The sequence below is a fragment of the Astyanax mexicanus genome, chromosome 1 (genome assembly GCF_023375975.1).
Source record: "Astyanax mexicanus isolate ESR-SI-001 chromosome 1, AstMex3_surface, whole genome shotgun sequence".
NCBI lineage: Eukaryota > Metazoa > Chordata > Actinopteri > Characiformes > Acestrorhamphidae > Astyanax > Astyanax mexicanus.
In genome coordinates this window covers 22,673,150-22,689,199 of record NC_064408.1, presented here as the reverse complement: position 1 = coordinate 22,689,199, position 16,050 = coordinate 22,673,150, and the positions used below count along the sequence as shown (strand labels likewise).

Below are 16,050 nucleotides of genomic sequence, written 5' to 3'. Positions count from 1 at the left end.
TACTCTTGTGATTATCTGTTTATTGTATTGAGATTTATGCAGTCTACAATTTCTCAACTGATTTTTTTCTGCCATAATGTTCAGTTACTGACCACCTACACATTAATCACATTTTATATTACATTACTGGCATGTGTTAAATAAAAAAAAACATGAGCTTTACCTTTCTCTAATAAAATCTGAGAGCTCCTTGCTGGAGATCTGGCCATGCTTCATGTTATGGTAGAGAACGTCAAATCCATTGTTTTTTTCACCCTGCAAGAAATAGAGACAAAATAGCAGAGCCGTGAGACATTGTAGAACAATAAAAAAAACACTAAACTTAACTTCTCATATAAATCTGATAAAATATAAAACACAATCAGAGTGAACAAACCAATAAAGCAGAAAACACTGCTGAACTCATTTACCACATTAGCCGTCTCCATTAACGCTCTCATGGCCTGAATAGCAGCTAAGTGACTCCTCAGCACCCTCTGGTCCACCATATTCATCCTCGCCATGGTTCAGCCTTATGACTTGGTTAAATTTACAACTTAAAGTGGAAAATAATGTCTGCAAGCTTTACATTGAAGAAGCTCAGGGAAGATCTTGGGGACCGTAACCATGGTCACAGTGTTTGCAGTGTCCTGTATCAGTATTTTAAAAATGCAGGAGGTGAATTCATTCATAATACATGCTGCAATACTCAAGACGTCCACACCCACTAACCCACTTAACTCTTACAGTGTAAACAGCAAAAAATCTGTTTATTTACCAGCTTGGAGGCTGCAAGTTCTGGACATAATACTAGGATTGCTTTCGCAATTGTGACTGGTTTAGGGGCTTATTTGCATATCAGTCCTAGTTTTTATGACTGTTTTTAAATGATGGTATTTGGATGTCGGTGGAAAAGCACTACCATAGGTGCAAACTGGCACCAAATTCATTGTCTTAATTTGTCTTAATTCATTGTCTTGTCATTTATTTGCTAAGACATTACATTATCGTTATGTCTGAGAATACTGTAATAGATGGGTGCATTTAATGGTCCTAAAATGCAAAAATACTGTTTATTGCAATCATTTCTGGGACAACATATATTTTGCAAAAAAAAAATGTATCGAGACAGCTCTAACTGCAGTAGATGAAGGAAAAAAGTATTTATTTTCCTGATCAATCACAGAGATTTTATGACGAGAAGAGACAAGACAATCTTTTAATAATCCTACAGTGGGAAAATTTGCAAAGGACAGAACAAAAAAAATTGTAAGGGAATATACCAGCAATATATATATATATATATATATATATATATATATATATATATATATATATATATATATATATATATAAAACATAATAATAATAATAATAATAATAATAATAATAATAATAATAATAATAATAATAATCGTAATAATAGTAATATATATATATATATATATATATATATATTACACACAAAAGAAATGAAACATGGCTCTCCAGTTTGTATGAACAGTCATATTGCATGCTGGTGCATAGTAAATAAAAAACATGCTTTACTAGACTACACACGGTATACATGCTATACATGGTAAATGTATATATTGCACATAGTAGAGAACTACAGCAGCAATAAGTAAGCGATAAGTTGTGTTACAGTAACAGTGCCAAAAATCACATAAGCAAATGCTTTTCAATGTAACAAAAAGACACAGGTGGTACATGCATGTGAGTGTGTGTGTGTGAGAGAGAGATGTTTTTTTACGCATGCTGTCACATGGCGCTCAGTTTTTTTTCTGAATCATTGCTTCAAAGTGGTAAAAATGTATTTGCTGGGCAGCCAAGCATGCAGCGGAGAGGTGTACAGTATCAGCAGTTTGCACTGGACGGGAAAGGACACCTCTCAGAGGATTAAACACATTAAATCCACCTCATCAGCATGAATCTGTGCATGTGCACCAAGCACCATGAAAACATATTACATATACTGCCAAGATTCTTTCAAATGACAAGATATCATTTTAAGAGTTATATGTGTTCCAGTCTAGCTAACAGTGTCTTGTTCACTGTAGTTTAGCCAGTTTTGCTGCTAATCTTTGGATTTTTGCCACAGTGAGGCCCTCTTCAATGAGCTGGACATTCCTCCAGACTAAACCCAGCCCACAGTCCATGCAGACAGAGGCAGGACAAGGCATGAGCCTGGAATTCTTTCCTTATTGTTATTAGAGCCTAGAACAAACAATAGAATCATTCTACAGACTTATTTTATTCCTTGTACCTGCTAGTTGTAATAGTTTTATTTATTTTAAGGAAGCATTTTGTAAGTGACAGCAGCCTTCTCTATTTAAAAAAAGCAAAAATGTAATGTATTAATTTAATAAAAAGGGCACCTGCTTCAAAAAAGGTAAAGCAAAGAACAATTATACATTTGATATTTTAGTTTTTAGAGGACATCTAAAAGTTATTACGTTATATAATCCTGTAACATTTTTAAAAACAAGGGATTCTCAATACTAATTTTATAAAAATTACCTTAAAAGTAGAGTAAGTTCCAGTGATTGTAGTCACTTTACTTACAGCTACACAAAAACAGTAAACTATTTTTTTTAGTATAAATATTATGTAGGCTGTTCAAATTTTTTATCTTGCTCAAATACTTTTTGAAAATCATATAGTAGAAACCAAAAAAAGATTACAGATTAAAATCCTTCTCTCCTGTATTATTTAATTTAAATGCTTCTTTAATGAAACCTGTGTGCTGATTTATTTCCAAAGCTTAACTATATTCCACACATGTGAAACCCTGCATGAGGCAATGGAAAAAGCTAAACTGCAGAGCTGGACAGTAACCCACAGCAGCTTACTGAGAAGACTGGTGATGAGAAACACAAGGGAATCAGCAGTTTCAGGCCTACATCAGAGAACTGCTGAATTAACTATAATGTAATGAGTACTGAAACTGATTCATTTGTGGTGAGAACGTGATCAGACCTCAATCCGACTCAACTATCATAGCAAGGTAACAAGAATTATCACCCCTAGAATGAGGCCTGATGGTGGGTGCCAGTTGAGTGTGATGGTATTTAATCACACTGTCATGTGTGCACCGTTAAACATCACAGAAGACATTACTACCCACAGTGGACAGAGCAGTGGGTAAAGACTACGACCGGCTATAAATGTCAGTGTGAACAGACAAACGATCCACATTTAATGCAGAAGCTCCAGCGAACATCAAATTTAAATCAAATCAGACCAGATTTATTGTCACATCAGAGAGTACAGGTATACAGGTGAGTGAAACAACTTAGGTGCATATTCACACATTATTCAGAGAATAATATTTACAACATAGAGTAGAATAAGTAAAATTCAACAGAAATAGAAAGGTATTGCACTCCATGGTAAACTGAATATATAGATATTACAATGCTACATACATGTTTAAATAATCTAGAGTGTATGTGTGTGGAAGTGAGGAAATAGTCCAGTAGGTAACAGAGTAACTATGAGAAAGTGCAGGTACAGAATGAATTGTGTGGGAAGTACAGGGTGCAGAATTCTTTATGTGGGATAAGTATGGGAAAGACCAATAGGTGCAGTGTATAAGCTAAAGTGCAAGGTGCAGTAAATTTGTATGAGATCATATCCCTCAGGTTAGTTCAGTGTCCCTTAGCTTCCTTTGGACAAATGCCCAAAGCTCCAAAGCCAACCACATGTTTTCAGCTTGTGACCCTAGAAACTGGCAGTTCAGGGGAACTGTGGCAGACAAGATTAAGTTTAAAAAACAAGAAAGCTCAGTGTTATCAAAATCCCAATAAATTAATTGCCAAGAACCTGCATTAATGTTAATTAATGTGCAATTTCTACTGTGCAGCATTGCCTGTACACTGATAAGTCATATTAAGGAAACCATACACTGACTAAATGTCTAAAGTCATGGCATAGAAGTATGGAGTACCGTATTTTTCGGACTATAAGGCGCACCGTATTATAAGACGCACTATCAAAGAACGCCTATTTTCTGCTATTTTTCCATACATAGGGCGCATCGCATTATAAGGCGCGTTAAGTGACACTAGAAAGGGTGCCTATATCAAAGTGAACAGGGGTGGCGCCATGTTTCCCTTCCCCCACCGGGGGTGGTCGCTTGCCGGTGGAGCGTCTCAGTATATATAAATCTAGCTCTTTCAAAGTCAAACGAGTGCTGGATATTAATCTACACAGATTCCTCTCCTGAAAACTGTTTATTTGGGTGAGTAACGTGCTTCAGTTTATTTACAGTAAGCTTAGATTTCCAGATGTCCACTAAGGCTTGCTGCACCAGCGTTAGCATAGCTATCCGCTAGCACGCTAGCTAGTCACCTAAACTAGTAAAGTTAACCCAAACTTAAACGACAGCGTTACACTGAGTAATCCTGCGTTTTCTGGTAAGACAGTGAGATATTAGCTAGCGATTCGTCCCCCGTAGCTTGTTTTAACACTGTAAACAAGCAGATTACAGGCTGATAAAACTCACCTCTGAGAGAGTTAGCGCTTAGCATCTAGCTAATGCTAGCCAGGCAAAGCAGCACAGACTTACAGGCCGATAACTCACCTCTGAACGGTGAACGCTTAGCGATTAGCATCTAACTCTAATAATACTGCTCCAGCAGTATTAAAAGTGCTAAATTTAGAAAATACTGATCTCTGAACAGTGAAAAAGCTAGCTAGCTAAGCGGTTAGCATCTAGCTAATGCTATTGCTGCTCTGCACGGAGTGTGTGTTTACTGCTCCTTACACCTGACGGGTAAAATTTAGATAATACTGATCTCTGAACAGTGAATAAGCTAGCTAATGCTATTTGCTGCTCCAGCCTCGGAGCTGCACGGCTCTGGACTCTGTATAGCACTGAAACTCTGTATAACGCTGCACGGAGTGTGTGTTTACTGCTCCTTACAACCTGACGAGTAAAATTTAGATAATACTGATCTCAGTGAATAAGCTAGCTAGCTTAGCGGTTAGCATCTAGCTAATGCTATTGCTGCTCAGCCTCGGAGCTGCACGGCTCTGGACTCTGTATAGCACTGAAACTCTCTATAACGCTGCACGGAGTGTGTGTTTACTGCTCCTTACAACCTGACGAGTAAAATCCATACAAAAGGCGCACCGTATTATAAGACGCACTGTCAATTTTTGTGAAAATTAAAAGTTTTTAAGTGCGCCTTATAGTCCGAAAAATACGGTACATGAAGTACTGACTCAGGGTATGGTTTAAGGACACCCACACTTGCATAACTTATAAGGTGTTGTCTTGTGAGCGATGCTGAACACTGGTCAGCATGCTTATGGCAAGGCGACAAGAAATACAAGAGTTCGAGTGAGACATTCCTTGATCCACAGTGTTACAGGTTTAATGAGAAAACCCAAATGAAGACATTGCCACTCACAGTGGACAGCACAGTGAATGGTAATGATTGTGATCAATGGTGTCTGGCTAAAATTGTTGTTGTGAACAGACAAGCGATTCCAGCAGAAACACATCCACATTTATTAGCAGGGGGTCATACATACATATAACACAGTGTGTCAATTTTTTTACTTACTTTGGCACTGTTCTTACTGAGAAAACAAAACTGATTAAAAAATAAGACATATATTCAGAATGATTACCCCAATATACATTTTAGCAAGTGCTTCTCTTGCTATCTGTGTGTGTGTGTTCACTTACTCATATTTGACTGTAGTTATGACACTCTTTGCAGGTATGTCTGTGTGATTAGGCCTTTTGTGGACACAGCAAATATCACAGAAGTGTGTGTGTGTGTGTGTGTGTGCACATCTGTGTGTTTATGAGGGGGAGGGGTGCAGGAACAGGAAAGCACCAACTCTGGACCAAAGAATGCAATGATATTAGAAAATACACAAGGAAAATAGCAACAAACTCAGGAAGTCAGTCTGGGCGTCTGCACCTTGCTTGCCAGCACAATGCCATGATCTCTGCTCAGCTATTGGCCGGTTCTCACCATGTGTTTCCTCTGAATCTGACTGAATGAAAAGGCAAGCACATACTTAGCAGGGTCACAAGCTTTTCATGTTTCCAGTTTAAAGGCAGCGTAGAACAATCAGTGCAGGCTTCAAGGCTGTAGAGGCTGGGCTGGTGTCAATGATAATGCATGATCAGTCAACTGACAGACTTTGAACGCTCAGTCATTCTAAAGACACTGTTAGCATTATACAGTATAGCCCAGTCTTAAGACACCAATAACCTACTTTTACAGTTTCTGTTTTTCAGAGGAATCATTCAGAATTGAATATACACAGATCAAGCTAACCATACTTACACTTTATTCCATTTATTTTTATTTTTCTGCTAGACTTATGCTATGTACCATGTGTTCTTAAAGATATCAACATCGTTCTAACTTCTAAGGTGTTTGCTCTGATAGTGTGATCTATGCTTTTACACAAATTCTGCATAGCAATGGATTATTGCAAAGATTTAAGGTCTATTTTTTTTTTTTTTTTTTCAGCTATTGTTCTGCTAATGAAGTCTAATTTCTACATATATTCCGGACAAAGTCAACCCAGTACTAATCAATGCCTTAATTTAAACACTTAGTGTTTTATATTGTATATACACTCCTAACAGTAGAATAAGTCACAAACCTATATAAAAGCCAATTTATTTATTTTTAATAATAATAAAAAATTAATACAATGATATACAGTAAAACTGCCAGAATCTTGAAACATACAGCGATATATGCATTTTTGGCCATACCGCCCAGCACTAATGGTCATATAAAATTACATATTTATTTAAAAAAAAAAAATGTTTTTGGAACAAAAAAAATACATCTACGATAAGGACTACAATAACAACATTTTATATACCCAGTATGAAATGTTGCCAGTCCAATGCCTACCCCTGAAAACTTGAAGTGTTAAAAGTAAAGCACATGTACTGGGAACCATAGGGTTTTAGTCAAAACTGGCCTGCTTAAAGCCTGCACGGTTGGGAAACAGGCCTCCCAAAGAGCTGCATTAGGAAGGAATGAAACAGGGAACAAATTGTGGTTTGATGTCGTACATTTAGATCATGGGAAATGGTCAGCAGATCTAATAATGGTGTGCTGCAGGTCGCTGTGTTGGTGTACAGTATTCCCAGTTCACCAACGACAAATCTGTCCTAGTCAAAGCCAACAATCAGATGCCAAAACACAAGCATTACATGTGAGAGGAGGCTGAGACGTGTGTGTGTGTGTGTGTGTGTGTGTGTGCATGTGTGTGTTTTTGTGAGAGATTGACTGCTACGGCTCAGGCTTCACACAATGCATTCTCACATCTGCATTTTGTTTTTGCCAAATAAAGAGGTTTTTCTCAGTCCCAATTCAATTACAGAGCGTTCTCTCATGCTCTGGACTGGCAGGGAGGCCCTGCGCAGAGAAACGCAGTGTGGTGCGGAGAGCAGAACCAGAGAAAGGGGAAAGGCTTTAACTAAATGCCCGGTTTCACGCTTGGTTTAGCGCACAGCGCTCTGCTTTAAATAACCGACTGAGCTCCTTCCTCACAGAGAACAGCACATGGTATGTTAGCACGCTGTATTTACATTCTGTCTGGGTTCCTACTGAAGTCAAATAGTATCATGTGGACACAGTGCAGAGGGTGAGTCGTCATTTGTGTATCCACTGCCCTGAATTATTAGTATGTGTGTGTGTGTGTGTGTGTGTGTGTTGTGTGTGCGCACATGTTTTCTCAAGTCAAAAACAGGATGTAGCCTAATTTAACAGGGCTAAGCTAAGACACTTACAAATTTGTACCTACATCTCTTCTGACACTCTGTATTACAAATATAGTTCAGGTAGGCATGCCAGTAAAGACACATACTGATACTCATATTTAGAGATGCATTAAATATATATGTACAAGAAATAAAAACCTTAAAAGACTATTTATTTGCTGGAAATAATTTATACCCAACAATTGCTAATTTATTTTTATATTCAAGTCATATTGCAGCATTTACTGTACACTTTTCTAAGTGGCAGACGCAGCAGAGGTAAGCTAAGCTAACTTAGCCAGCTAGCCTGTTTGTTTACCCAAAGACTGAATGGATTTCTCTGTGGAAATTCCAAGTTAGCTAGCTGCATGTAACTTAAGTAACAGAGCTGAGGTACATTTATGACTACAACTGCACTGCTTAAGTACATTTATGATGAAAATAAAACTGCTAAGGCAGCTAGCTATTTAGCAAGCTAGGTGAATGCACAGCTTAGCAGTTTAGGTGAATTTATGATTAGAATGGTAGTACTAAGGTACATTTATGACTGAAATAGCAGTATTGGGCTAGATTTCTGACATATATGATACTGCTAGCTAGCTAGTTAGCTAGCTCCCTAAATGTGCGACTAAAATTGTACTGCTAAAAATAAATGTATTTTGCTTTATTAATTAGTCTGCTGCAATATTTAAAATGCTAAGCATTTAATTACTATTTTGTAACTATTTTTAGTTTTGTAATTGTTTTTGCATTTAGGCTTTTTAAATTATTTAATGGTAAAAGAAAGTGGCAAATTTAATAAAAACCTGCAACAACAGCAGGTTCAGCCATGTTTCATTTTGTTCAGGTTTAGTTTCAGTGATTTTTTTTTTATTTCAGTGCATCTGTTAATTACATTTCATTGATGCACTTGTCTTAAGGTAGCACTGTTTAGCATTTTCACATTAAGATAGCAGCTTCAAAATCTTTGCAATGCTCCACTGACTCATTATAGGGAGAATAGCAAAATGTTGCTACTCTGGTTTTGGAATGCCACTAACTGCAGGAGTTATTTCTGATGAAGCAGGCAATCTGGTAAAATTACTCTATTGTCTCAGTCCATGTGCTTCTTTTACGTTAAGCAACTCTCTTTCAGCTTGTCCAGAAATGCATGTGTAGGTTGTGTCATTTAGGCTCAAAGAACAAATTCCACTAGCTTACTGTAAGGGAGCACGTGAGCAAGAGCACAAAATCTCTGTAGCGCTGTATTATACCAGGATCGCAGACAGATTTTGGAGCCTCAGGTCAGTGGTAAATCAATGTTCACTTTGGGCTGCATATGAACAGTTGAATAACGCAATCTAAAAACTCAAAGTGATTCAGCGAATTCATTGCAAGCCCCAACAAATATCTCAAGTTTAATATCTGGATACATTGAGGACTCTAAATCAGGGAGTGTTCAAAATGTTGTAAGTGGGTGAGGTGAAAGCCAAGGTGACATCCAACACAGGGAGCGTTTTTTTTTTTTTTTTAAATCAAGTTATTATCTTAAGCTATGCTAAAAGTTTAAAACTTCATATCCAACACTGAAATGGATTCTTAGCTGAACAGATTAACAAGGCTTAATAAACTTCCCACAGAGAGGCTCAACAGAGGTCAAGTTAGTTTCTGACAGCATCTGCAAACTGTTTATAAAATCACCAACAATAAAAGGGTCAAAGCTCAGCAGCATCCTATTCACAGCAAATCAGAGACACTCAGATGACCTTTTGAACGAGAGCCCCTTCTAAGGGATGAGGACTGCCTCTGTTCAGGACATCTGCCAGGCATATGCCCTACCTTTACACACAACAATGACAAAGGGCCTCAATTACAGCCTCTCAAAGCACAGCATTATGTCAGCATCATTTAGTAAATTCAACTGACGGTCAAGCTGATAATTGAAGTTCATATAATTAACTGTTAAAGTTAAAATTGTTCTGAAAGTCTCTGGTTTTATTTAATCATAACTCATTTTTTTAGGCTTGAGAGGAACAATAAATGATTTAAATTAAGTAATATTTCTTAAGTAAGGACAATGCTCGGCCACATACTGCTGCCATCGTAAGGGCTTGCCTTTAAGACACAGATGCTATGCCCTAGCCAGAAGCATCACCAAACCTATCCCTGGTTAAAAATGTGTGGAATGATATTTGACATGCTATCAACAATCCCACCCCACCACAAAATCTGCAGAAACTGTGCAAATATTTGAGCCGTATGGTACAAATTATTTCAGGACACCATTAATAACCTCTAAAACTCCAACCTGAAACATCTCTCATGTTGTTTTTCCACATGCGTTACACATTAATTCTGTAAGTGTAGCTCAATAAATACTTACTAAATACTAAATTACACTATAGAGGTGTAATATAGTGGTTGGCAATATGGCCGTAAAATAATAAGACATATTACAATATTTCAGGGTATTTTCACGATATCAATTTAGTTTATCATGTCAAAAATGTTGGTGATATTGTTGCATACAATATGAACACCCACATACACATCACGTAGCAGTATGGGCACAACAGGGGACACTGGTGATTCATGTATCTACTGTAACTGTAAATTTCCCCTTATTTCCAAACAGAAATAAAATGAATGAGGGTAACTGGTTACACTCACATTCCTGCAAAACTCATGTGAACAAGAAGAAGGTTCTAGTGGGAATGCAAAATTTGACACCTAAAAAAAAAAGGCTACAGAAAGTGAAAGAGATGTTCAGAGCTTTTCTCTCTTTCTTCCTGAAGGAACATTCTGTCCAGAACCAACCCAGCACTCATCAATTCAGTTCTGTTAGCTTTAGCTTGATTAGCTTTGTCAAACTCATAAATCTTTGGGGGAACGAGGGGCTGAGTGTCTTTTGTATTGTCTCTTCTTTTTTTTTGTTTCCTGAGGGATTTTTACTGTTTTAAGTTTAGATAGTTGTAATTTCTATAGCTGTTTTTATTGGTTATTGTGGCACATGCTCTCACCCCTTCCCTCTACATTTCCTCCGCTGACGAACAATAAATAAAGACAAGCTTATTCAATCACAGAGTGTCTGGTGTGTGGCCTGGCACTGGTTTTTAGCAGAGAGCACTTTCTCCATTATGGTCTGAAACTAGTCTAGATCCTAATAGAATAAAAGATGAGACATTGAGAAAAATCAGTCAGTTACAGCTGCAGCCAGTCAGAACATTGCTAAACTCTTCATTTCCATAATGTTATGTAACTAGTTAAAACGAGCAATAATCCGTTAACAAAGCATCCAAAGCATCCCTAAAGCAGACTGAGATATGTTAATGATTCATAGCTGTCTGGAACACTTTAAAAGTGCAGTCAGTGTTGAACATTGTCTAGCATGGGCCTATGTTAGAAGTTTTTTACCTTCCTTAAACATCTTTAGGCTCATTTTTAAGCAGTTTAAAGCACTGCCACTTCATAGTAAGTCCACCGTCACAACAGGGTTGTTGTTGAGAGAAACTTTAACTCGTATCACTGCAAACCTAAAATCATAGAACTTCTGATGGTTACAATGTTTAAAATTGTTATGTACTCCTTTTTTATGTAAATAAGGATAAATAAGCCTTATGTGGTGTGTGACAAATATTTCACAACATTTGAAGATACTCCACAAGAATGCACCAATAGAATTCAAATAACTAATGGTGCTTTTCATTAGTGACACTGTGTGTCTTTGTTTATTCAATATTTTACACATTTCACTGCACTTAATCCAGTAAGACTGGCACAAGCTTCATTTGTAAAGAAACATGGTTGGTCAGTCTGACTGAGTATTGACCATATACACAATAAGCATGGAAAGCATATTGTGGCACACTGTAATTTATTATAATGTCAGAATCACAGTAGATATGACCAAGTTCAGGCTGCAGCTGGGCTTACTCAGAGACTTAACTCAAACCTCGCTGTGAAAAGGACACATTCAGATACGGATATGTTTTTCATTTTATTTTTTCTTTGACACTGCAGCTGTGATCTGTAACTGCGTTCAGCCATTTCATTAGGAACACCAATCAACCGCAGCAAACACATCAGTCCAGATATTTTAGAATTTCGGTACCTCGTTTTCCTATCCACTGAAGTTTCCTCACGTTCAGTTATCGCTATTTTCACAACCTTTTCCCTTTGCTGTAAACGATGCATGAATTCCGATTAGACCATTCAAACAGTGTCACACTGTTACAAATCAGATATGTATTAGATTTTAATAGAACATATTGAATGTTCCAAATCAGAATGAAAAAAATTCAATTTCAATTTTCATTTGAATTTGCCAAACATCAACATTGTTTACAACATCAGCTACCGGAGCCAGGAGAGAGCACAATTGGCCTTGCTCTCTGGGTGGGTAGATGGCACTCTCTCCCCACATCACTCCAAAGGGTGATGTTGCTCAGCACAAGGTGTCTGTGAGCTGATGTATCAGAACTGAGTTGCTGTGCTTTCCTCCGAGTGCTCTGTGATGCTACTCAGCAATGTTCCAGAAGAGGTGGTGGCTGACTTCACAAGTATCGGAGAAGCCATGTGCTAGTCTTCACTCTCCTGGTGTTGGGAGATCACTAGTGAGAGGGGGAGTCCTAATGAGTGGGTTGGGTAATTGGCCTTGTAAATTGGGGAGAAAATGGGAAAAAAAATGGAAAAAAATTAAAATACAAATTTTGGAACACAAAATTAATTGTTCCAATCCTAGGGTCTTCATCCAAAAAAAAAAAAAAAAAAAATAAAAAAAATAAAATAAATATATATATATATATATATATATATATATATATATATATATATATATATATATATATATATATATATATATCGCATTACTTATAGAATCCTAGAGTGTGTATTAGACATGTATTAGACTTTCTTAGATTTTCTTTTGTTTTGATTTGGTAATATCACTTTAAAGAAGCAAAAGCAATAATAATGGGAATTAATCTGATTATATTCCTTTAATACAATAATCCACTGGATCATGTTACATTACATTACGTCATCTGCAATGGAATACAACCCTGCCAAAGCAAAGGGATCTTTTTACTATTGACATAACAGCTAAAGGCCCACCCAGAGCATACAAGAGAATCTGAGACTCTGTGAAGGTGAAAGCCCTCAGCGCAGCAGGAAATGGCTTGCGGTGTGATGCCATGGTGTGGTGTGGTGTGGTGTCATGTCTTTGACTGTGGGGAACGAGGAAATAAGGTTTCCTACACGCGTTCTTTTGTTGTGGTGAGCAGAAGGCAGGGTTCATTTCAGAGACACTCTCACTCAGTCTTCTCTGTAGTGTGACCCAGGTATGAGTGGAGTGAGTCAGTGATACAGAGAAAAACAGACATTGGAGGATGAGATGAGTCTTACACAGCGAGATCACGGCAGGCCTGCGTGATCAGCATTTTTCATCCTACATGAACAGAAAACTTGGATTTTCTTATGTAGGACACTACAACTAGCATTAATCTACAGACAATATATATATATATATATATATATATATATATATATATATATATATATATATATATATATATATATATATATATATATATATATATATATATATATATATTATAATATATTTTTAAAAATAATAATTCTTTAATTTGTGCTTAGAGCTGGACGACAAGGCCAAAACTGATATCACAATATATTTCTAAATTTTTGGTTGATACAAAAAATATTTTTTGATATTAATATAAACAAAATAAACGCAATTGCACTTGATGTACTTAATAACACACTGGTAGTGCTGGGTGATATGTTATATACATAAGTATTGCACATTTAAAAGACAACACACAGTATTTGTCGTATTTTGACACAGACAAAAAGCATTAACAGAGGCAGAGTACAGTGTTGTTTTTTTTTTTTTTTTGCTGCACAACATCCATTAATCATTTTTTTTTTACAGAATCTGTAAAGAAATGTACAGCTGGGTCAGTGTTCTTTAAGCACTGATGATGTACTTTAAATGCTTATTAAAGCATAGTGTCGGAATGATAAGAAAATGCATCACGCTAAGATTAAACATCAATATATTTGCACGCTTTATATAGTTTCTATCATGATATATTTCTTCTATATTTTGATCAATGTGATATATAAATCACATATCCATCTGAACAGTTAAAAGCCAAAGCCTGTAGTGTATGTAGTGTATATCACACACTGACATATCGAAATAGCAAAAACATGTTTAAATAATCATATTACCCTTATTAAAGTGACCTTTTCCTGACCACACTAATGCTCTTGTCTTCAAAAGCAATCAAATCCTCACAGCAATGCTCCATCTTTGAATAGAAAGTCTTCACAGGACAGTAAAGACAGTGAGGAGAAATTTGTACACACCCAGCACTGACTAAACAACAATCCATTCATCATATCCATGCCACAACATGTGCACAAGCCACGCCCCCAACAACTCCCAGCTTGTTTGTCATTGGTAGATTATACAACATAGATACAGGAATCAATTTTTTTTCTATCAAGTGGTTTAAATATTGTGATTATATTAACTTCATTACAATATTTTGCATGAATCATATCTAATCATAAGCCATGTGTATTGTTACACCCATACAACACACACAGACACACACACACTCTTGCTCACACTCACGCTCCTGCATGATGTGCTGACCAAGCAAATGCAAGCTCCAAAGGAAGATAATGATAAACACACACTCACGCAGATCCTCCAAACTCACTTTCACTAAGGAAGGAGTTCTCAAGAAACTGGATAACTTCCATACAAAGCTTCAAAAGCTATTCTCCTATTGGAAACATTTGACTTTAAGGGCTCCAGACTGAAATTAAGGATACCAGTAGGCTTCTGACTAGTGCAGAACAAACAGGACAAATGACTACAACAATCTACAACAATCTACAAACAATAGTTTTAAACCGGTCTTGATCCAGAAACTGGGTTGAGAATCACTGGTTTCTTTACTGATTCACTTACACCACAAATTACACCACATGTAGACAGCAGCATAGATGATGTAATTCTCAGACATGTGAGATGTTGCACAATATAAGAGTCCCAGCCAGTCAGCTCATATGTATATACACAATAAGTAGCATTTCATTTTCTCACATTGAGCATCTTTATCCAGTCTTTTATTTGTATACCTTTGCAAGATTTCTATTTCACAGCACGTAAATTAAATAAACGAAGGTTCTGTAACCTGTTCTCCAACAGCTTTGTTCTGTTTATCTACCAACGAGTTCTGAAGGGTACTAATGAATGGAGTATTGTTGTTTTGCACATGCAGGTCAGTTCAGCAATGTGACCTGTTCACACTAAGGTCAAATGCAGGTCATATTAAAAAGACACCTTGGACGACCAAAGTAAATCAGATTTGATCCACTTTCACCTGCTGTGTGAATGTAGCTCAAAACAACATGCAAGTCATGTTCACATTACAAGCCTTATTAATCAATTCAGATGTTTTGCTCAGATCAGATTTTGCCATCCTGACAGTTCACACTCATTGATATAAGTGAACTGTATGTGTCTGCAATGTGAACAGATCGGTCCTTGAAATGGTATGTATGTGCACACTGCACATACATTTATTCATTATCCTCATTTCCTTCTTCCTCTCCTTCACTCCTCTATCCTATTATTCCCCTTTGTCCTCCTTTTATCCCTATCCAAAGATGTTTTACCTTTAAACTTATTTTACATTGTACTCAACTATTGTAAGTCGCTTTGGACAAAAGCGTCTGCCAAATGTAATGTAATAATGTAATGTAATGTAATGTAATGTAATGTAATGTAATAATGTCTCCTCTGCAGAGATATATAGTATAAATATGGAGACCAATCAATCAGGACAGGGGAGGGGGTCAAGGGGGGGGAACCGCCCCTACCCTAGTGACTCTATGCCCTAAAGTGCCCTTTAGAGTGGCAAAAAAGAGCCAAAACATCCTACTGGCTGCATTCATGTAGGGAAAAAAAATGATTGATTCCCTATAAGGGTGCCCCCTCTTGTAATACATTATTAGGATTTGCCTCTAAAACATGAATAATTTGACAATGTGTCTTAATTAGTGTCCAACTACAGTTGCTCTTCTGCTCTTCAAATAGAAAACAGTGCCATTAAGTGCCTTCTATGTCACCCTCTATGACCCAAAAGGAGTCCAAAAGGTTGCTACGAGGATGCAGTGCTGTATAAGATTAAAACACTTCATGTGATTACTGGTACTGAACCATTTTATATTACAGTATAAATATTGAATTATAACTGTATGTTAAAAATAGTAATGGCACCATTAGAACTGTAGCTTAGTAC

The 16,050-nt window shown here is 36.8% G+C and overlaps 1 protein-coding gene across 11 annotated transcripts in view; it reads right to left on the bottom strand.

Annotated features, from left to right (window-relative positions):
- The window catches only part of fcho2 (FCH and mu domain containing endocytic adaptor 2), an 86,497-nt gene that overhangs the window by 64,539 nt on the left and 5,908 nt on the right, over window positions 1-16,050 (bottom strand). For all 11 annotated transcript variants that reach the window (XM_049474897.1, XM_049474907.1, XM_049474914.1 and 8 more), the window contains exon 2: window positions 164-255. In XM_049474897.1, the coding sequence (XP_049330854.1) occupies window positions 164-255 (92 nt within the window). The remainder of the gene's footprint in view (window positions 1-163; window positions 256-16,050) is intronic.